The following is a 24,025-nucleotide window of genomic DNA, read 5'->3' as shown; positions in this document are numbered from 1 at the left end:
TCTCGGTACCTAATGGCAGTCAGGCTACCTCTGGCGAACACACACCATTACTGACCCACTGCCAAACCGGTCATGCTGGAGGATGTTGTAGGCAGCAGAACGTTCTCCTTGGCGTCTCCAGACTCTGTCACGTCTGTCACATGTGCTCAGTGAGTACCTGCTTTCATCTGTGAAGAGCACAGGGCGCCAGTGGCGAATTTGCCAATCTTGGTGTTCTCTGGCAAATGCCAAACGTCCTGCACAGTGTTGGGCTGTAAGCACAACCCCCACCTGTGGACGTCGGGCCCTCATACCACCCTCATGGAGTCTGTTTCTGATCGTTTGAGTAGACACATGCACATTTGTGGCTTGCTGGAGGTCATTTTGCAGGGCTCTGGCAGTGCTCCTCCTGTTCCTCCTTGCACAAAGGCGGAGGTAGCGGTCCTGCTGCTGGGTTGTTGCCCTCCTACGGCCTCCTCCACATCTCCTGATGTACTGGCCTGTCTCCTGGTAGCGCCTCCATGCTCTGGACACTACGCTGACAGACACAGCAAACCTTCTTGCCACAGCTCGCATTGATGTGCCATCCTGGATGAGCTGCACTACCTGAGCCACTTGTGTGGGTTGTAGACTCCGTCTCATGCTACCACTAGAGTGAAAGCACCGCCAGCTTTCAAAAGTGACCAAAACATCAGCCAGAAAGCATAGGAGCTGAGAAGTAGTCTGTGGTCACCACCTGCAGAACAACTCCTTTATTGGGGGTGTCTTGCTAATTGCCTATAATTTCCACCTGTTGTCTATTCCATTTGCACAACAGCATGTGAAATTGATTGTCAATCAGTGTTGCTTCCAAAGTGGACAGTTTGATTTCAAAGAAGTGTGATTGACTTGGAGTTACATTGTGTTGTTTAAGTGTTCCCTTTATTTTTTTGAGCAGTGTATATAGGTGGCCTTGTGAAATGTGCAAATATTGCGAAAACCATCCTAATAATCGCAACAGTGTTCTTCTCTTAAAAATTGCACAACCTACTTTCCTGCACCCAAATTAAAGAAACTACTCAACAATTGTAAATCAATTCAATCATCACTTAATTGGTCAAATGATCTTGTGGTAATTTGTTTTTCTTCAAACATTGACTAATGCCCATAACTGTGTACAAATATATTCAACTAGAGAGAGTGTACATATTTGTTTCAATAAGTATACAAATGGAGCAGAATTTGCAAAACTTGAAAATAAAAAGATGGTGCTGCTGTTCTTCAACATATGTTTATGTGTGTAATGTAAAAAATAAAAACAATGTATGTGAGTATGTTTTGTTTAACAAAAAATGTTGGTTGTTTAAAAAAAATACAAAAATGTTAGGAAGCTAAATGTCATTCAGCAGATACTAAGCAAAATGCTTGAAAAGGTTATTTTACATTTGCTTCTATCAGTGTGGTTGTCAAACCTCGATTGTTAGTAAGTGTAAACACAAATCGGTTAGTAACATATATTTTCACAATCAACATGTGTTACAGAGTTAAACAATACCTTACATGTTTCTAAGGGGCAGATGTATTAACCCTGGGGAAGTGATAAAGCCGTGATGAAGCAGTGATAAGTGGAAGGTGATAATGCACCAGCCAATCAGCTCCTAACTATCAATTTACATATTGAAGCTGATTGGCTGGTTCGTTATCACCTTGCACCTATCACTGCTTTATCACTTCTCCAGGCTTAATACATCTGCCCCCATGTTCCAATACAGCTGAATGAAGTGATTTGTGGTCTGATGTGTGAGCTTCTTCAGCTGGGTGTAATGTAGCAATGATTGCAGTATACATGCAGTCTACAACTGAGGACAGCCTGTGCAATTTTTAAAGTAGACCTGTAGTCACTCAGAAACTGCACATCAGAAATGTGCAATCTGTTGTAAAAATTGCAAATGCACCGCCGACCGACCATCAGCATACTCCCACAACACGCCCCTTATCGTAGTTTTTGCAAGTCCAGCCCTTTAGTACGCCCCCTACATGCCTACTTTTCGTAGTGCATACGCAGTTTTTGCTAAGTCTCAGAAATTTGTTTTTTTTTCTCAGTTTTTGCTATTTAAGTTTCAGAATTTGCGTTTTTACGCCTTTTTTGCTAATTTTGCTGATTTGCGATCCTTGCTGAATTAGGCCCTAAGATAACATCAGCGGGTTCTGTTAAAGTTCATCAATACATTATAGCTCTTCTATGTTGCTATTTGATGAATTCATGCTACATCTGTTTCAGTGTAGCTCACAGTAAAACAAGTGAGAGAGAGTATACTGCACCCAGTAAAGGCTGTTGCATAAAATACACTCAAGGGTGACTTTGTTAAAGTTTGGCACATTGTCATAGGAGTGTAACAAATATAAATTGGGTTTGTTCAAAGTGCACCACCAAAAGGCCGGCCAGTGAAGATTTAATGCTCAGGTTGCAGGGAATTAGGAATATAAATAACAAAGTATACAGTAGTTGAGTACATTTGTGTCATCTGCAAAAGGGCATACTTTGCCCTCAGTACCATTTGCAATGTCACCAATAAAGATATTAAAAAGCACTGGTTCAAGTACAGATCACTGGGGTAATCCACTGGTAACATTTCCCTCCTGTACTCCATTAACTAAAACCCTCTGTTTTCTATCCAGCAACAAAGTTCTTATCCATTCAACCATTTTAGTATTCAATCCCATGCTTTCAAGTTTACTGTATTTAACAGTCTGCGATGTGGGACAGTGTCAAAAGCTTTACTAAAGTCTAGATAAGCTATATCTATGGCCCCCTTTTATCTATTACTTTAGTCACCCAGTCAAAAAAGTCAATAATATTTATTTGATTTTATCTCCCCCATTAAATCCATTCTTTTTGGGATCCTGTTAATTGCTAGATTTGAGATAATCTACAACTCTTTAATTTAAGAGTGTTTGCATCAATTTCCCTACTACTGATGTAAGGCTCACTGGTTGGTAGTTGCTTGCCTCTTCCTTGCCTCCACTTTTGTGCAATGGGACTATGAGGGTAATTCAGAATGGATTGCAAATTCGGCTATAAAGCAGAATTTGCAATCTGTTCTTTCGCATGCTGGGGCCGTCCATTGCAGGGTAAGGATGCCCAGCATGCTAAATGGCCTGCCCAGTGGCTGCGACCACAATTTAATTGTATCGCAGCAACTGTGGACGACCCCCTGCACCCGCAGCTAGGCTGCATATGCAGGTGGTCCGCAGCCATTTTCTTGACATCATGCAGCCACCCCAAAAATGCCACGAACTGTCCCCATTTTTGATGTGCCACCCTGCAACACTCCATCGCCGCCCCCTGCTCGCCCTGCAAATGCCTTTGGCTATCAATCAGGCAGAGGTGTTCGCAGCCAATGTGATCAGATTGCATTGGCTACTAGCACAGTAGCGCCGGGATCGGGATTATTGCGGTCGCATTGATGCGACCTGAATAACCCCCTATGTTTGCTCTTTTCCAGTGCTGTAGCTAGTGACTCATTGAATCATTCTGTTAATGGTGCTACCAGCACCCCTTTAAGCTCTTTAAGTATCCTTGGATGTATCCCATCTGCTGTCATTGATTTATCCACCTTTAATTTTGAGAATTCTGTTAGGACCTCCTCATCTGTAAAGGTTCTTGTTTCTATCTCATTTTTCTGAATGTACCTGCAACCTAATGTGGCCCCTTTCCCAGTCTTTCAGTAGTGCATGCTGACCAAAAATATTTATGAATATTACATTATCTTCCTCAGCAAGACTCCCACTCTCTGCCTTTAGTCTTATTATTCCACCTTTTGTTGTTTACTCCTTTGCTTATAAACCTATACAAAGTTTTGCCCCCTTTGCCCACTGACTGGTCCATTTTCTCTTCAGCTTAATCCTTTGCACTTCTAATTACCTTTTAGTTTCCTTCAAACAAAATACACCACTTTGTCTTCATTATTTTGTATCTGCTTATATTTCCTAAAGGCCATCTTTTTTGCTTTCACAATATTTACTACTTCTTTCGCAAACCACTCTGGCTTCCTTTTCCTTGTGTTTTTCCTAACACTTCTGATACAAAGATCTGTTGCTTTTAGTATTGCACTATTTAATTTTCCCCTCTTCTTCACTCCTTCCAAGTTTGCTTACACGTTTTCCCATCCCTACAAAATTAGCCTTCCTAAAATCTAACACCTTTGTTTCTGGATGGGATGAGTCAGTCTCTGTCTTTATGCTGAACCATACTGCCTAATGATCACTGGATCCCAGGTTTTCACCCACTTTTATGTCAGATATTCTGTAAGATCCCTCACTCTCCCCTCCCTTGAATTATGTGTATATTTGTGGCTTTTCCTGTTTTGGGGACTGATTATCCCCTCTATGAACAGCTGCTGAAGGAATACTTGTCATTTCCCAAACCTCTTTTTTTAAAAATGTGTTCTCTTTTAATTGGATAGTCTTGTCAGCAGCATTTGTTTTGTACTACTGACTAGATGTTCCTGATTTGAAACATGTATTCTTACCAATAACTATTTGAAAGGTCAAATATTAGATCCCTCTTCCTTATAAATGGACCTCTCATATGTTATATAGTTAATATATCCAGCAATGTATCTTTTTCTTTCATTAACATGTATGAAAATGTTTATTTTACTCATATATCAAATTAAATACTTCATTATTCACACCTGAAATATTAAACTGTCCTGGGATTTAAAGTATAATTTGTCTTTCAAACCTTGGATCAGTATTCATAATACCCCATGAGGACTTTGAGGATATGAATAAAGAAAGTTTTTGTTAACCATTTGGTTACTTTTCAGTTTTGTAATATATTTAAAATCTGTGCACAATGTTTTATGTGGAAAATTGACATAATATAATATTATATACAAAATGAAATCTCAGAGGCTGTATTTATAGTTTGGAGTATATTTACTAGGTGCAAAATGTATCACCTGGAAAAATATTTTTGCGCCGCACAAGTCATATTTATTGGTATGACTTATGAGCAGAGGGTGGCATAATACAAGTCTAATATATATTTTAAAAAAAAGAAAAGCCAGTATGTGTGTGCAGCATATAGTGACTCGCCCTGTATTTAAAAAATAAAAAAAAAGATTTAGAGCGGCTACCTAGGGCCCGATGGACCCTGGGGGGCCCACCTGCCGCTGGCTGTTTTTTATTTTAACATTAAAAGTTGTGTTTGTTGCAAAGAGGCAACAAAGAGAATGGATTGCTTTTTGGAGCACTCTTTTTTAACAATTTTTATGCAAATCAATTTGATATGATTATAAGAGTTAAAACGTAACCTTTAATCAATACTCCTAAAATAAAAGGGGGTTATTAGTCAGTAACATATATTTCCAATGAAGGTATCAATCCATAGTTATATCAATATATCTGCATCCCCTTATAGACAAAAAAAAAAAAAAATTTTTTATAACATTGTTTATTTTATATTCATCAATGATCCTATTTTATTTTGAATCAATAATTCATGTGTGGTGAGATATTGTTTTATATTCAAGCTTTGGTTTATAAATCTCAATTCATACATGGATTGCAGTCAAAAGAAAAAGTGAGTTTAAGTTTATATACTTTGTGTAGTTGATGTTAGAAACCAACCATGGTAAATTTATTCAAATAGATGTCTATTATACCATTCTTACTTCGGTCAAATTCTCTGCCATCTGCACCTGTGAACTTAGAGTCTATGTGACAAATAGTATCTCTTTACTGATCTATTTCATTATCTGCCAGGTTCTTGGATACAAGTATAAATTGTGTTGCCTTTCTGGCTCTCGTCGTTCTCTCTGCAGTTTTTCAAGCCTGTGTGTCATGCAATCTACATTATGTTTTAAGTAGCCCTGGATTGCATTTCTCATAAGGACATAAAAAATTCCTCTCTATCTTTATGCGTGATTGCACGTAACATTACGGTTGAGCCTAAACACAGATTCCTGCTATTTGATCTTCATAGGTATATACAAGCACTATGGATTAATTGGACTGGTGTTAATGTATCCCTTGTGTGACAGACTGTCACTTCAATGGTATATGTTCATTATCCAGAATATGTCAGGCATACCATATGAAAGAACAAGATGTGACACACTGATTTCCATAATAATTATATTTATAAAGAAAAGTACAATCCAAGATGCCGTCTTCCTCATCTGCTGCCCATTATCTTCATAGAGCGGATAATGAGTGAGAGTAAGGGTTATTGCCAGATTGATAGAATAAATAGATTCGGCGTTACTCTGTTACTCTGTACCTGGTGTTAGGTGGACCCTGATACCTTTTGGCATTGCAAGATCCAGATTCGCCAGCAGAAAACAGGTAAACGCTAGAAATAGCAGATGGATAGTGCAGGATATCTGGTGTGGTTAGAATAAAAACCATTAGTTAAATGTCTGTGTAAAACATCAAGCACATAGCTCCCGTGCTGTCTACATGATCAGTGCATTTCTGGTTAGCCTTCTATTGTATGGTTATGACACACGGCTGCTGCAATTTATTTAGAGAGCTAAATTAGAATAAATGTGAACCACAACCTAAGCTCTTTATGGTCCTAATTGACCGTGAATTTGCAAGTTATTCACACATTGCAAAATTTGCAAATTATTCACACATTGCTATTGCGATTGAGAACTATATCTAGGTACAGATGGACATTGTGGAGATATCAAATGCCCCCCTACTGATTGACCGTTAATTGCTGGTTATTCACAAATAGCTGTTGCGGCTAAAACTATGATTAAGTACATGTAAATATTCCAGGGATATTACGTACCTCACTGCTCTATAAACATTCAGCTGATTCTGCCGCACGTGCAATTAGCGGTAAACATACAGATTGCTTAATAAAATTAGCGGATATTCAAATACCTGTGTTGTCCATGCCAGTTATTTAATCCACTTAGCTAATTTCTGCCCCACGTGTCATACATCCCAAAATGGGTTCTCAAGGGATGGTGTATAGGCAGCACTCTTCTAAACTATTTAATATTAGTCAGAAGTTGGAACAGGATTTTATGTTAATTATGCCTATAAGGTATAGCAAAACTATCCCAAGACACGTGTCCGAAACACACAGCCTATATTCCTAATGACGTTTAGAATTAACCATTAATTGCAGAGTATTTAACTCACAGGGACTGCGGTTAAGGTCCTGCTCAATAGTTGCAATGGATACAGGTATGGTGTTTTTTATTTTAGCAAACTGTACGCAGAACAATGAGTTCTCCCTATTCCAGTCTCCGGACTGGATGGCCAGGTGATGGTGTGTGTGTATGATACATTTACAGAGCAGTAACAGGGGTCAGGGCTACAGCAGCATGTTCATCTTTTCGCCTTGCTGGCAGCGTGGAAGAGGAGGGAGCTGCTGCTGGAGGCAACAACATTAAGGTGAGGTGAGAGTGAGAGTAGAGATGTGCTGGATTTGGATTTGGCTCTGATTCATCATCCTGTTTTAGATTTGGGTTTGGATCTACCAAACTGAGGTGACTGGTTTTGGATTTGCACTTTTTGTTTCAAAAATGGACAAAAAAAGCTAAAATCACATAATTTGGGCATGTTTTTGTTTCTAGAGTATTATTAGCCTCAATAACATTTATGTCCAAATATTATACATGTAACTGTGACAAAGACCCGTTTCAGCTCTGGGCCCTATAGCAGCTGCACTCCCTGCACCAATGGTACTGCAGCTACGCCACTGGTCCAGTCATTTCAAGACAACTTGACCACCTCACAGCTCACAATTATGTATTCACCAATATAGGCCAAAGGCCTATAGTCATGAGGATGAAACGCATTGGGTTCTCCTCATTGACCTCCTACCTCATAGATAAGATATATTTTCAGAATCTTTTATGCTTTGTTGTTATTTCCTCTTTTTATATCCTTATATGTGTCATAGCCTATGTACATTTTATCTGAATTATATATATATATATATATATATATATATATATATATACATACATACAGGTTGAGTATCCCTTATCCAAAATGCTTGGGACCGGCAGTATTTTGGATATCGGATTTTTCCGTATTTTGGAATAATTGCATACCATAATGAGATATCATGGGGATGGGACCTAAGTCTAAGTACAGAATATATTTATGTTTCATATACACCTTATACACACAGCCTGAAGGTAATTTTAGCCAATATTTTTAATAACTTTGGGGGTAATTCCAAGTTGATTGCACCAGGATTTTTTTTAGCAATTGGGCAAAACCATGTGCACAGCAGGGGAGGCAGATATAACATGTGCAGAGAGAGTTAGATTTGGGTGGGGTGTGTTCAATCTGCAATCTAATTTGCAGTGTAAAAATAAAGCAGCCAGTATTTACCCTGCATAGAAACAAAATAACCCACCCAAATCTAACTCTTTCTGCACATGTTATATCTGCCTCCCCTGCAGTGCACATGGTTTTGCCCAATTGCTAAAAAAAATCCTGCTGCGATCAACTTGGAATTACCCCCTTTGTGCACCGATGAAGACAGGTGATGATAGGGCAAAGGCTATGTTGCGCTTGGAATCTAAGTGGAATTTTAGACTACAGACCCTGGCCCCATATGACTTAAATGAACAACTGTAACCATTATGTTGGAGTACGTGTATTGCTTTGTAACCAATGAACATTGGGTAGACACACTGTTCATTTATTGCTGGAATTTATCCAATTTGTTTCTAAAATGTCTCTAATATGTTTCTAACATGTTCCTCTATATCAAGCCTAATTTCTTCACAGACTTGGATATTTGCAAAGCTGCACTTGTTTATTTTATTATCTACATAACAGGGAATCAACATTACTCATAGGTACAACGTAATCAATACATGTATGATATAGGAGTATAAGGTCATTCTATTAGGATAGCGATTGTAGACAAAACTATGACAACCATAAATATTATATAATTACAAATGTCTAAAAATATTGTAAATATAACTAGAAATGTTGTTTCTCAAAGTATGTTAGGAATGCTAATTCCCAGTATGTTTATGTTCCACCATAATGAGGTCTTTTTATCTTGATCACACTTTTTATTTAGTTTATACTGTCCATGTCATTATAATGTCTTTGACACTCATGATGTGCATATTTTATGATACTACAAAACAGTATATTGGGACCTGAACAAGTGTGTTTGCAGTGCACATATCTCTTTGAACCACTTCTCTCAGTCATCAGAGTGACGCTCCATGCACTGACACACATCGTGTGATTCCCTCAGTTGCACTGTACAAATCATGAAGCCTTGACAAAGGTCCATAATGGGACCGAAACATTGGCTACCTCTATGTCCATGCTAATAAACTTCAATGAATACATTTGACCTCAAAAGTCTGGAAAGTGCCTTGCTTTTACTACATGTAGTAAACTTTTATATATATTTATCTATATCTATATCTATATATATAGTTCTGTTTTTGAACTTGCAGCTTGGTTCAAACTGTGTGAAGTTACAGGGCTTATAGATGCAAGTGAACAAATCGCATGAAAGTAAAGTGCACCAAATAGTACAATTTACAGCAGAGTACAGCATGCAGTGTGCCCCTTTACACAGTCACTATACACAGCACAGCCATTTGTGAGCCTGGGCACTGCTCAACCAATACAGCAGAGTACAGCTCAGCATACAGCAACATGCTGCATGCCAAGATACAGTATACAGCCACTATACAGAGCACAGCCATTTGTGAGTCTGGACACAGCACAGACAATTTACAGCAATGCAGTAGAGTATAGCAGAACATACAGCAGTGTGCCCCCCTACACAGTCACTTTATACAGGACAGCCACTTGTGAGTCTGGACACACTACAGCCAGTATAGCAGAGTACCGCACAGCTTACAGCAGCGTGCAACATGCCCCCATACACGGCAACTTTATACAGGACAGCCACTTGTGAGTCTGGACATAGCACAGCCAGTACAGCAGAGTACAGTGCAGCATACAGCAGTGTACAACATGCCCCCATACACAGTCACTTTAAATTTGTAAATACAGCTTGAGATCTTATCAAATAGCACTGTAAAGATTGTGACTGCAGGAGTAGGCAATAAATGGCCCTCCAGCTTCTGTTTAATTACACATCCCTGTCAAAGGACTACTTTAGATCATCTGTCAATCTAAGAATGTATACCAAGCTTTTTGTTTCTTGCCAATTTAAAAGCTCTACAGAGCCAAAAAGATTGCCTAAATTATTTTGGCTAGAATGGGCCATATTTGGGTCACTCCAAGTTCATTGTTTAATCATTGTGGGAAGTACAATTGATACTTTCTTTAATATATGTTTGAGACTAACTTTATAAATTTGTAGCCGCTAGTATTAGCTAATTAAAATATGACACATACATGGATCTAGTATGTAATAATACATGGATCAGTATACCAACAGTGGCATCCTGTCTGCCGGAATACCCTCAGCGAGTCTGACACTTGTTAATAGTCATAAAACAGATGTTTACTGGGAACTGAAGTCTCTTAAACTGGAAGGAAAAGTTATTGGGAAGTAGAGGAATTCAAGGCATATATACATTTTTACCTTTACCGTATCCTGTCTATATAGTGGCCTCTACAACGTTTCTTTAAAGAGATTTAACTTTCAGACGTGTCTTATTGAACAATTTAGGCAGATTTAAGTTTCTCAACAGTATTATTGGCACACCAACTTTCAAGATTGTAATATGTGCGGGTAATTCTGACACTGACAGATTATTTAGGAATCAGGAGGATAGTGCACTGCAACTTCTACATTCATAACAGTGTTTATAGAATTGTAAACTCTCATCTCCTCTGGGAACCTCTCCAATATATAGTTGTTACTAGAGTGAACTTGTTCATTTTTGGGTGCAAGGATCATATATTTGCATAATCATGAGTTGCTACAGTACCTCTTGCATTGATGATGCCAATAAATTTTGTTTTTGTTTTCTCAGTTTCTACTTGACAGATCGAGATGAAACATAGTGGTTTAATTACATTGTTTTCAATAATTGGCAGTTTTGGGGGCTCAATCTTCTACTAATAAATTATCCATACAATCTTGCCTTCCGAAGTCATCTGGATTAAGGGGTAGGTACGGAAGCAGAGCCGGCTCCAGGGCACTGGCCCATAGGGGGCTCAGTGTGGTCAATGCCGTGACCCTGGACTGATCAAGACTGGCAGCCATAACACCCGCATAATGCTCTGGAGTCTAAACAGCTGCTGCTGTGTTGCCGATGCTGCCCACAGCTAAGAGCAGGGAGGGGCTAGGAGCTCCTCTCTCTCTCAGACAGGTCAGGTCAGTCTCCTGTCAGGGGCTGGGGCAACTTAATATATGTTTTATTTTTTCCATGGAAGACAGTGTTTTTTATTTTCCTGTGGTTATAATGTTTTTTTTTTTTTTTTGTGGGTAACAGTGTGTTTGATTTTACCTGTGAGGGTCAATGTGTGTGTGTTTATTTAATGTGTTTTATTAATGGGAGTCAATGTGTGATTTCGGTGGGACAGTCCCTATGCCCCTTGCAGGGAGGCCATGCCCCCTTTTTGGCACAACATGTCTACTTGGTGAATCCCAAAGGATGGCTGTCCTTGCCCTAGGTTGTGCAATACTCTCCCTAATAGAATCTCCCACAACATCCATTGATTCAAGCATTCCCTCAAAACCTACTTATTCACTTTAGCCTACAGGATCTGTGCCTGATTTTTTCTCCCCTCCACCATCCCTAATCCATTGTTTCTCCCCTATTCCCAGCTCCTTTTTTTTAGATTAAAAGTTCTTACGACCAGTGCCCTCTCCCCTCTTGTTTCAACATTACCCCTAGGCCCAATAATTCAGCCTATATGCACACCCTACAGTGGGATACATATGATATCCCAGCAGACAGAATGCAGGCTGTCGGTATACTGACAGCGGCATCCCGTCTGCCGGAATCCTGACAATGAGGCAGCAAGTCCCCTCGTGAGTTTGCTGTGCTCAGAGAAAGCCCTACCCAATATGATGCCCTAGGCAAAATTTTGGCTGGTGCCCCCTAGCACCATTCACTTGTTCTGCCTCTGACCCTGCACTCCTTTCCCAGCACCATAACCCCTCACCCATGCAGTCCTCCTTTTGGTGCTCTTACTCCCTACATTTTAAATAGGAAAAGTGCGCACATTTGGCACACAGCCGAAAAAGGGGCGTGTTTTTGTGGGAAGGGGCATGGCCACACACTAGTACCCCAATTAAAATTACACCACACAGTAGTGCAACTTTATTTACATTTTATCATGCGATAGTGTCCCTAATTCACGTTACATCACACAGTAGTACCACTTTATCTTATAAATGTTACTCCTCACATTAGTGCCCCTTATTCACACTACATCACACTGAATTGCTCCTTATTCACATTACACCACACCTTATTGCTCTTTATTCACATTAGACCACACAGTAGTGCCCTTTCTATACGTTACGCCACACAGTAGAGCACCTTATACACATAATGCCACACATTAGTAATGCATTTATACACATAAAACCACACAGTAATGCCCCTTACACATTATCAATGTCCTTTTAAACATAATGCACCTTACACATTATGCCAACCTTTATTAATGCTCTTATACACATAATGTCCCTTACACAAATGCCGCATATTATTAATGCCCTTATACATATAATGTCCCTTACACATATGCCATACATTATTAATGCCCTTATACACATAATGACACATAATGTCCCTTTCACATATGGCGCACATTATTAGTGCGTTTATACACATAATGACACACATAGTGCACCTTACACTTATGTCACACATTATTAATTCATTTATACACATGACACACATAATGCCCCTTACAGATATGTCAAACACTACTAACCCACCTGCATACAGCACTCACATGGCCGCTAACACTGTGACCTCTGCCTCTGCTTGGATACAGATATGTCCTCATACATCTTGCCTCAATACGCCATGCGGCAGGAGAAGCCTAGCGTGAGTCAGATGGCAGCTCTGCTAACGTTGGGTGCCTTTTTTTGATGAAAATGTGTGTTATTTGCATTACTATGTTGCTAGAATGCACAAGCAGCTTCTGCTGATTAAAATGATATGTGGCATACCTATATTCTGTGTGCGACTGTGGCTGTATCTGCATACGACATGTTACATTACGGTGATTTCCAGGAATACACTGTAATGTAGCATTTCGTGTGAAGATACAACCACAGTCACACACAGAATATAGGCATGTCGCATATCATTTTAATCAACAGAAGCTGCTTGTGCCCCTAGGCATACCAAATGCCCTTTGCATTTGCCTAGTTTGCAGATGCATAGGGCCGACTCTGGCTGGGCTCGCCATGCATCGGGCCCAATAGCTCGCTTTGCTCGCCACAGGTTCTATTCCCACTTGGTTGGTGGCGTTATTGATTTATGGAATCATATTTATGAATATTAATATTTAATATATCATATATGGTATTTAATATATGGATATATTTTAATTAATATGCGTTTATCATATATATATGCAAATATATTATGTCAGGCTTACAAACTAAAAAAGAAAAAAGATTTGTCTAGGCGCTGACTTATTTAGGGAGAATTTCCCAGATAAATAACCCACTTCTATCTGGGTGTACTGCAGCTTCAAAGAAAAAGGAGATCACTGATTCTCCCAAAAAAGTACCACCAAACAAAAGTAATTGAAGCGCTGTACAGCCAGAATTCAGATTTTATAAATTTAATATCACAATATAGACAAAACACATAAACATACAACACTAAACATACGGCCGGTGTATAAAATATACTTAAAATGACAATTACTTCAGAGATTAATTGGTACTAGACAACCTAGCCATTGGAAATACATCATATAATCCTCTCGATTCTCTATAAAACACCGGAATGATCAGCCCTCGTTTGTTAATTAATCTGTGCACAATAGCAAATAATTAATCACAGCTCTTTAATGATTATCAAATATATCTTGCTGGTCATCCGTTATTTAGAGCCACAGTCCAGATCAAGTAAACATGCAAACAGTTAGTGCAAATTCATGTCAGACTCTGTCCACAGCTGTTATTTGAATACTGCATGCATAAATATATATTAGCCTTTAGTAAAGCCCAAAGCAAAATTGCAATAGATTAGTAGATGAGTAGAAAAACATCCGTAGCAGAGTATAAAGTCATAGCTGATGCGTTTCCAAATTAGGGCATTTTAGATCACTTAAACTTGTTAGTAAATAGCAAGCACTCACAACTTAATGCACACCCCGTCAACATGGGTTAGTAGATGGACACTGGAATCTTGGTTGGCTTACTGTGCAATGATCACCCCCAGTAGCTTCAAACTATACAGGGAAATGATTCCCCCTCCAGCGGCAAAAAGTGCTGTATACCGCCATAGCTTGTCTGGGGTCCCGCCGCACCAAGTCCGTTTGATTGATGTCCCACCAATGGTCAGAAGGTCACAGCCGTGCATATAGAGCAACCTCAACGTGTTTCTCCGCCTCTATACTCGGCGGCTTCCTGAGGAACTGGGGGTGATCATTGCACAGTTAGCCAACCAAGATTCCAGTGTCCATCTACTAACCCATGTTGACGGGGTGTGCATTAAGTTGTGAGTGCTTGCTATTTACTAACAAGTTTAAGTGATCTAAAATGCACTAATTTGGAAACGCATCAGCTGTGACTTTATACTCTGCTACGGATGTTTTTCTACTCATCTACTAATCTATTGCAATTTTGCTTTGGGCTTTACTAAAGGCTAATATATATTTATGCATGCAGTATTCAAATAACAGCTGTGGACAGAGTCTGACATGAATTTGCACTAACTGTTTGCATGTTTACTTGATCTGGACTGTGGCTCTAAATAACGGATGACCAGCAAGATATATTTGATAATCATTAAAGAGCTGTGATTAATTAATTGCTATTGTGCACAGATTAATTAACAAATGAGGACTGATCATTCCGGTGTTTTATAGAGAATCGAGAGGATTATATGATGTATTTCCAATGGCTAGGTTGTCTAGTACCAATTAATCTCTGAAGTAATTGTCATTTTAAGTATATTTTAAAATGATGTGTGTTTAGTGTTGTATGTTTATGTGTTTTGTCTATATTGTGATATTAAATTTATAAAATCTGAATTCTGGCTGTACAGCGCTTCAATTACTTTTGTTTGGTGAGGCTTACAAACTAATTGGCTGATAAATAGAGAACGGAGGACATTTTATATGGCTGTAGTGACATAAAATTCTGAATAGCAGGCTGAATGAAGCAGCTGGAGAAGTGGTAGTATCCATGGTAACGATGGGCCTATGAGGTGACTGAGGAGTCTGGTGATGGGAGGGGCTTAGGCCTTATAAGGAGAGGACTGATTAGGTTCTCCCTCCTTTTTCCTCAGTGAAAATTGAACAGTGAAGTGCTCTGCATTTGTTTTGTACTAACTGTGTATTATTTGTGATTTTGTGGTGTTTTTCTTCTCATTTCCTTTCCATCTTTACTAATCTTTAAGCTTTTCATCCTCCTTTTATTCTTGAACTTTCTCTTATTTATCTTTCCTATCTTTTAACATGCCGAGGCCCAGTCGTACTGTGCGGCCCCCTGTTCGTTTTATCGACAGCGGGGTAAGGGATGCTGCTGGCTTAGGGTCAGGTAGTGGACAGCAGCGGTCATTACAGACAAGAAGTCAGGCTGGGAATAATGTTCGTAATGCCGCCACCAGGGGTCGGGCTCGACAGCCTGAGAGAATTTTGGCGGGCGAAGGTGCGTCACGCAGAGGCCGGGTCAGTAGCGCGTTGGTGACACGAGCTGCTGTTGTGAGTGACAATTCTAGAAACTTCTCAAAGGAACCGGTTTCCGTGAATAACATGTCGCGAAGTGTGGGGGCTATGACGGAGTCGCCGAGCGGGGTGTTAAGGAGAATTTTAGCATCCCGAGGTGTTACCTCAGGAGTTCATGTGCCGGAGGTACGCCGCGGTCGCCCCGTGGGCCCGCGGGGGTCCGTGGCTGCCAGAGGTGGTCGAAGAAGTTCGATTCTTACTAGAGGTGAGCACATTGGGAGATGTACAAGATTACAAGAGTCGGTGCAAGGAGAGGGGGCACCCAACAGTGGTATTACAATGGGTTCGGTTAGTAATATAAACAACAGCGCTGACACGATTGTAGCGGGACAGGGCGCGAGGACATTGGGTATTAGTAATGCTGGAAGACAGCTTGTAAGGCCCGCCGCGTGTAATATTAGGAGTAAAAGAGGAACTGGGGAGCTACGTGGTATGAGGGGCACAGTACCGGGGAGATCTGATGCTGATGCGGTATGCTTTGGAGGTAATGGAGCTGGATTCAATCCGTCTGAGGTAGCGTCTATATGCACCTCGGTCATATCAGCGCTGGTCCCGGTGCTGAATGCCAATAACGCTGAAAGGAATTTTTTGTGGGGGCAGAATTCTGCTGATTTGCGGAGGGATGGCGTTGATGAATCAGGGGCGGCTGTTTTACAGGCCAGATCGGGTGGAGGTAATAGGGGCAATAGGAATGTTAATGAATTTTTGGTAGATGTTTCTCCTTGCTTTTCTACAGAGGAGTCCCTTGCAGCCCCTGAGGTGCAGGACGATTCTGGGGAATCAGCTGCGGTGGTAGAGTCTGCCCTGGACGAGGGTGGTCGTTATGGTGAGTCGATGGTGCACCCGGCAGCGCGCCAGAATGATTCAGCGGTGGGGTCAGGTAACAGGGGCGCAGTCACAGATAAAGTATGTGGTAAAAAAGCGTCAAAAAAGCGTAAGCATAGGCGCAGAGGGCACAGGGACTCATCTACTTCTTCCTCTGAGTCCCCGGGTTCATGTGATAGCAGATGCAGGGGTTGCAATGGAAAAAATAAAAGGAAGCGTAGACATAGTAGCTCCAGCATGTCCTCGGAGGAGGGTCCTGAGGATTCTTTGCAATGCGCTAATACTGCAGTATTGAGAGGAGTTCGACCTAGAATTAGGGAGCGTATTAGACAAGGAAAATTCGTTAATATATTTGCTTTAACCAGCAAAGGGAGAAAAGCATTAGAAGAGGCGAAAAAGAAATCAGGTATAGGTGAGGAGGCTTATAAGTCTTACTCTAACTGGCAGAAGGGCATGCTTATCTTTGCAGCCTGTTATTTGGAATCCAGGCCTCAGGAGCACATGAACATAATTAAATATATGTATTTGCTACACGAATTGGCCAGATCCGGGCGCGGGACAGCTTGGAGGTCCTATGATGAGGAGTTTCGGAGAAAACAAAATGGGAAGGAGATTGTGGATTTTGGTAAAAAAGATGTGGAGATCTTTGTAGATGTTACCCAGCCTCTTAAGAGTGGTTTAGAGGGTCTGGTGGACAAACAAGGCAATTCCAGCAATAAATGGTTGTTGGGTAAGAATAGGGCAGGCAAGTGCTATGCCTTCAATAATAGTCAATGTACCCTAGGGTTCAAGTGTCGTTTTCGTCATGCTTGTATCCGCTGTGAAGGAACACATCCCATAAAAAACTGCCAGCAAACAGTTAGTGGAAGAGGTAGTGGGCAAAAGCAGGATCAACGAATCCCAGCGGCGGCAGCGTCCAAGTAGGGCACTTGCTCCAGTTAAGTTAACAGGTTTACAATTTACGTGTGGCTTGCAGTTAACAGTTTATAAAAAAAAAAAAAATTATAAAGAAGTTGCATTGGGTAGGATGGTAGGTCTTTTTAGTTGCCCTCCATTGCCTTATTTAATTTTTTCACAGTTGGGGTTGTTCTTAAAAAGATTACAGGAAAATTCCGGCTAATTTAGCATTCATCATTTCCAGTAGCATGTTTTAGGTAGGTTGTTCTCTGCCCCATGGCAAAAAATTTTGGGTGGAAAGGGGTCTCATTAGTAACTTGCGCTAAGCATGTTCCGGGCATTGGAAACGGAGTGGCAGATGCGCTATCGCGTTCTAGTGTCACAGGTTTAGGGTGCTAGCTCCGGATGCGAAGGTATCTGGTGACCCTTGCCCGTCTTATGCCTGGCAGGTTATACGCCCGGATTGGAGGGCTTAGCTTTTCGAGCCCTGGCTCCCTCCACTCTTCGAGGGTACAAAAATGCCATGGGAGAGTGGGAAAGATATGTGCGCCTGCATCAAGATCAAGGTAAGACCGATTACGCAATGTTATTGGATTATGTGTGGGAATGTTTTAGAGCAGGCAGACCAAGAGGGTTCGTAACACGTTTACTGTCTGCTCTTTCTTATTTCTTGAGACTTTATGGCCGGCATGATTTTACAAAATCTTTCTTTCTAGCAAAGATTCTTAAAGGTTGGGCTCGAGTTATGCCCCCTGTACAAGATGCACGTAGACCAATAACTATTTCAATATTGCGGCGCATGGCGGTCGTGTTGCAGGATGTCTGTGCATCTGATTACGAAACACTTTTATTTACATTGTGTTTCGTCATGGCCTTTTTTGGGGCCTTTAGAGTCAGTGAACTGGTGGCTGCTTCGAAATCAGCAAGGTCACCTATTCTTCGTGAACACGTGTCATTGGAAGAGGGAGGCTTATGGTGCAAAGTACAACGTTCCAAAACGGACCAATTGGGCAAAGGTTGTTGGGTTGTTTTGAATTGTGTTGATGACATAGAGATTTGTCCTGTGTCTTTGGCGAGGATTTATTTGAAGACAAGGTCTGATGTGCCAGGTCCATGGTTGCAGCATTTGGATGGTATGCCGGTGACTCAATTTCAATTTAGATGGGTGATGGAACGTTGTATTTGCACGATGGGTTTGCCGGTATCGAGATATGGTACCCATTCGTTTCGAATAGGTGCGGCGACAACAGCAGCTGCGGAAGGCTGTTCGAGCGGGCAAATTAGAGCCTTGGGAAGGTGGAAGTCTGATGTATTTCGGAAATATATCAGGTTTTGACCTGTTAATAAAAAAATAAAAAATAAATCAGACTTGAGGTTTCAGCCACTCGCCATATTTGGGGGTCTTGAGGAATTTTTTATCCTGTCAGGTGCCTTAAGCCTGGGGGTTCAAACCCGCCTGGCAGGTGTGTTTTTCGCCTCTCGTCAAGTCTGATCCCCCCCCCTTATCTAACTCCCTTTGTAAAAGGAGAACAATTCTCTTCAAAAATTATCACATTAGAGGCCAAATTAAAATATGTAATAAATAAATGTTAAACCATTTTAGCAAGATTTTAAAGGGATGTTTTTGGGTTAATGTTGTTGCAAGATTTTTGTTTTAGGGGTTTTTTGTTCAATAAGTTTTGTGAATGCTTTTGTATTTTCAGATTTGCGCTTGGATGAGTGTCCGATTTGGATCATGGGGCACTCATACATTTATTATGGTGAAAGGTCTGGTGTTGAGTGCCTTCAGTCCCCGGAAGCTAATCTGGTCAGATGGATTGGAGTGAGGGGACTTCGGTGGGAGCAAGTCATCCCGCTTTTTTGGCAGCAAGTGGAGAGGTCGGGATACCCCCTGAGGGTGGTGTTCCATGTTGCTGGAAATGATCTGACCAGGAGGTCTGGTTTAGATCTTCGGAAAACCATAGTTAGGGATGTAGTTAGTCTACAGAACAGGTTGTGTTTTTTGAGTGTAGGTTGGTCGGAGATAATCCCTCGTTTAGTGTGGAGGGGTGCAGACAGACCCGCTGCCATTGAGTTGATCCGGCGCCGGATCAATTCTGTGGTTGGCAGAGCTGTTAGCGAAAATTGGGGGTTTGTGGTCCCACATCCCTCAATTTCAGTTTCTGCTCCTCATCTTTATATGGCCGATGGTGTCCATCTGAATTTGAGGGGTATTGAAATTTTTATGGGTGATTTGTGGTTAGCAATTTTTTCTCAGGAGTTTTATTGATAGGTTGAAGGGTTTTAGGAGTAGTTAGGGTTAGTTGGTAAGGTAGAGGTATGGTGGCGGGGTTTCGTTGAAACTGTGGCGGGTTGGGACGGCCTTAAATTGTGGCTGTAATTTAAAGAGTTTTATAGGTGCTCAGGAGATGTGAAGGTGGTGGAGTTTGATACATTACGGGGCCGGAGTTCCATCGGACCAGGTGGGCTTTGGTCTCCGGTGGAGTTTGTACACACCTGAGCACCTTTGGGTGGAAGTTGGGGAATACCTTGAGTGGAGAGTTGGCCACGGTATTCCCGATAAGGAGAAAGAACACAAGGGGTGGCAAATGGCCCATGGTGGCCCCTTGTGATGAGTGGGGGGCTGGGCTGAAATTGGGCCCCTTAAGAGCCTCCCCTTGGGATGTATGGGGGCTGGGCTGAAATTGGGCCCTTAATAACCCCCATTTGTTATGCGATGGAGGCCGGGCTGAAGTTGGGCCCTTGCCTCCTCTTGTGTTGTTATCAGCCACAGTTAAAAGGGTAGAATAAATAGGGACATTTAAATAGGCCGTCCCTCCTTGCCACCATACCATTTGGTTAATAAAAGCTGACAATTTTATTGGCAAACATATCCTGGTGTCAGTGTCAGTTATTTCTTTATGGATGTTGGTGTATGCGCATGAATGAAGAACAGTCTATGATAGACATTTTAAGAGAACGGAGGACATTTTATATGGCTGTAATGACATAAAATTCTGAATAGCAGGCTGAATGAAGCAGCTGGAGAAGTGGTAGTATCCATGGTAACGATGGGCCTATGAGGTGACTGAGGAGTCTGGTGATGGGAGGGGCTTAGGCCTTATAAGGAGAGGACTGATTAGGTTCTCCCTCCTTTTTCCTCAGTGAAAATTGACCCACCCACCCGCCCTTGAGGAGTTTATTATTGGTGTCGGCTTGGCGGGTTGGGACGGCCTTAAATTGTGGCTGTAATTTAAAGAGTTTTATAGGTGCTCAGGAGATGTGAAGGTGGTGGAGTTTGATACATTACGGGGCCGGAGTTCCATCGGACCAGGTGGGCTTCGGTCTCCGGTGGAGTTTGTACACACCTGAGCACCTTTGGGTGGAAGTTGGGGAATACCTTGAGTGGAGAGTTGGCCACGGTATTCCCGATAAGGAGAAAGAACACAAGGGGTGGCAAATGGCCCATGGTGGCCCCTTGTGATGAGTGGGGGGCTGGGCTGAAATTGGGCCCCTTAAGAGCCTCCCCTTGGGATGTATGGGGGCTGGGCTGAAATTGGGCCCTTAATAACCCCCATTTGTTATGCGATGGAGGCCGGGCTGAAGTTGGGCCCTTGCCTCCTCTTGTGTTGTTATCAGCCACAGTTAAAAGGGTAGAATAAATAGGGACATTTAAATAGGCCGTCCCTCCTTGCCACCATACCATTTGGTTAATAAAAGCTGACAATTTTATTGGCAAACATATCCTGGTGTCAGTGTCAGTTATTTCTTTATGGATGTTGGTGTATGCGCATGAATGAAGAACAGTCTATGATAGACATTTTAATACGCAGTCCTTATACATATGACTTATGAAATTATGCAGTTATGATTTCTTAAAGAGAGTTCAAGCTTGAGATTACAGCTCCTTTTATATGATTATTTATTTACAGGCAGATCAAATCGTACAGAATAAGATATACACAGTAGTGATATATATATATACTAATATTATCTATGCTTCTTTAGTTATAGAACAAACAAAACAAAACAACATGACATAAGTTTCACAAACAGTTTCAATTACTAACATAAAGTGTATACTTGCAAGTACATGATTGCCATCCCAAGGATCATTCCTTCTGCGTGTACATGTCTCCTTCGTCTTCACTTCTTCCTGACTTCTTCTCTACTCCTCTCCTTCCTAACTCCTAGCTATCAGACCTGCCTCTTTTTATGCCATATTTCACCAATTCAAACTAGCATATTCCCACAGTTTCCAATGGAATAGATAATTCTAGGTTTGCCAGATTCCAAGCTGTCATAAAACATACATTGAACTGAGCTGTCGTGTCCTGTTCACGGAGGCATGGTGTCATAAAACATGTCCAATTGTTCTGCCCTAAGGTGGCACACCAGACATGTGTTTTGGGGTCATAAAATGTAGTCCTTTCTTATACTGTACATCAAAGACCTTCCTTTGGTTATTTGAAGTGTAAAAATATTTGTTTGCCTGAAGCATGTTTTATCAATGGATGTGATCTATTTTTGTAGTAGCTAATTTATGGTCCCTAGCTTGGCCTCTACTGGACAATAGACAAACCAGTTTTATGATTGCCAAAGGTATTGCAAATCCTGATTCTGATCTACTGTAAGCACACCTGTGAATTCCAGTGACCAAAAGAACTCTCAGTCACATACAGTACCTATTTTCATTTATGGCCTAATATCTGGTCAGACCACAATGACTCTTAATATTGCAGTAAACCACAAATATATACAGTATACACACAATGTAGTTTTGTAAATTACTTAAACATTTAACTTATACATATACAAACCTAATTCAGCTATCTCTTACTATATATATCCACTATACTATTCACTATGGTTACATCAACTATTTATAATGAATTATATTTTAATTCAGACAATATCCAATGCCCTAATATTATGTTAAGTGCGGACAATTACCTATATGGCAACAGTGTGGACCCACCAACTGAGTGGGAATACCGGGCGGGTGTCAGGATTCCGACTGTCGGTAAAATGCCAGCTGTTGGGATTCCAGTGTCTGTCTCCTGAACGCCGGGATCCCGACAGCCGGTTTATTGACAGCATCCCCCTACAGCTATGCCTACATGTATATTCATGTAAATATGTACTTTATGTTAAATATAATACTTTGCTGCATTGATTACCCTGTTTTGTACCTTTGTATCTTTTCTATGTATGGCGCTGATTAAATATCTGGTACCTTATAAATAAATGCTAATAATTTTAACAATACATATTTAATACATATTTAATATGAGATATATATTTGGGGATTTTAGTAATGTTACACAGAACAGATGATTTTGCTTTGATTAACCATTTCATGCTGGCATGTCACCGATGCACGGGTGGTTTTCATGACAAAATCATTTATAGTGGGGATCATTCATTAAGATTAAACTGATTAAAAAGAATAAAACTTTTTCTCTTATGTCCTAGGCGATACTGGGAATCCATTTAGTACTATGGGGTATAGACGGGTCCCCTAGGAGCCTTGGGCACTTTAAGAATTTGATAGTGTGTGTTGGCTCCTCCCTCTATGCCCCTCCTACCAGACTCAGTTTAGAAAATGTGCCCGGAGGAACTGGTCACGCTTATGGAAGCTCCTGAAGAGTTTTCTGCATTTATTTTATATGTTTATTATTTTCAGGCAGGACTGGATGACACCAGCCTGCCTGCTTCGTGGGACTTAGGGGGAAGGATGGCCCAACCTCTTGAAGGGTTAATGGTCCCGTTCCCCGCTGACAGGACACTAGCTCCTGAGGGAACTATTTGCAAGCCCCACCACGGCGAGCATACATTCCCACAGCAGCCGCCACCCCTAACAGAGCCAGAGGAAAAAAGAGTGGTGAGTACTAAGCCGGCATCCCGGTTAGCGGGTCGCAGTCCATTATGGTGGCATGAGGGTATGGAGACGCACGGCTTCTGAATGGGGCGACTGCATCTCCCACTGTGTGAGGACACAGACGCTGAACAGCGGACACAGTACCCAGGCTGGCAAAGAAGCCATAAAAGCAGTATGTCTCCATTTTATGCACACAGACACAAACAGCCAGTATAAAAAAGAGCGGGTAGACCGTGAGCCATTGGAGGGGCGGGGCTTCACAATGAGTGGATCCAGCAGCTCACTAGCGCCATTTCCCTCTGCAGCTGACACAGACGTTGACTGACAGGGAAGCGCAGCTCCTCCGGAGATTACCTCAGCTGTACCAGGAGGTCATAGCAGGGGGGAGTGGTTATTAGTGTACTAAATTCCTAATATAGGTACTTAATCTGCGACCTGGCTAAGCTTGACATTAGCGGTTAGGGTGCCGCGTGCTGGCTCCATACTATCTCTGTGTCTCCCTGGAAGGGCTCTTTGTGGATTAATTGTGCATTTAACCTGTTCCTGTGTGTGCATTCACTGTTACAGTATGTCAGGCAAAGAGTGTGTTTCAAGTAAGGCGTTCCTCTTCTCCAGGAG

At 41.3% G+C, this 24,025-nt stretch overlaps 1 protein-coding gene across 1 annotated transcript; it reads left to right on the top strand.

The window, feature by feature from the left end:
• Window positions 1–15,204: 15,204 nt before the first annotated feature.
• On the top strand, window positions 15,205–20,145 carry LOC135055463 (uncharacterized). Its single transcript, XM_063959575.1, has 2 exons — window positions 15,205–16,651; window positions 17,997–20,145. The coding sequence occupies exons 1-2, from the start codon at window positions 15,556–15,558 to the stop codon at window positions 18,881–18,883; spliced, it is 1,983 nt and encodes a 660-aa protein (XP_063815645.1). The 5' UTR covers window positions 15,205–15,555; the 3' UTR covers window positions 18,884–20,145.
• The last annotated feature ends 3,880 nt before the right edge of the window (window positions 20,146–24,025 follow it).

Source organism: Pseudophryne corroboree, chromosome 3, assembly GCF_028390025.1.
Source record: "Pseudophryne corroboree isolate aPseCor3 chromosome 3, aPseCor3.hap2, whole genome shotgun sequence".
Lineage (NCBI taxonomy): Eukaryota > Metazoa > Chordata > Amphibia > Anura > Myobatrachidae > Pseudophryne > Pseudophryne corroboree.
Note: the sequence above shows the minus strand (reverse complement) of the source record. Positions and strands in the feature narration are given on the sequence as shown.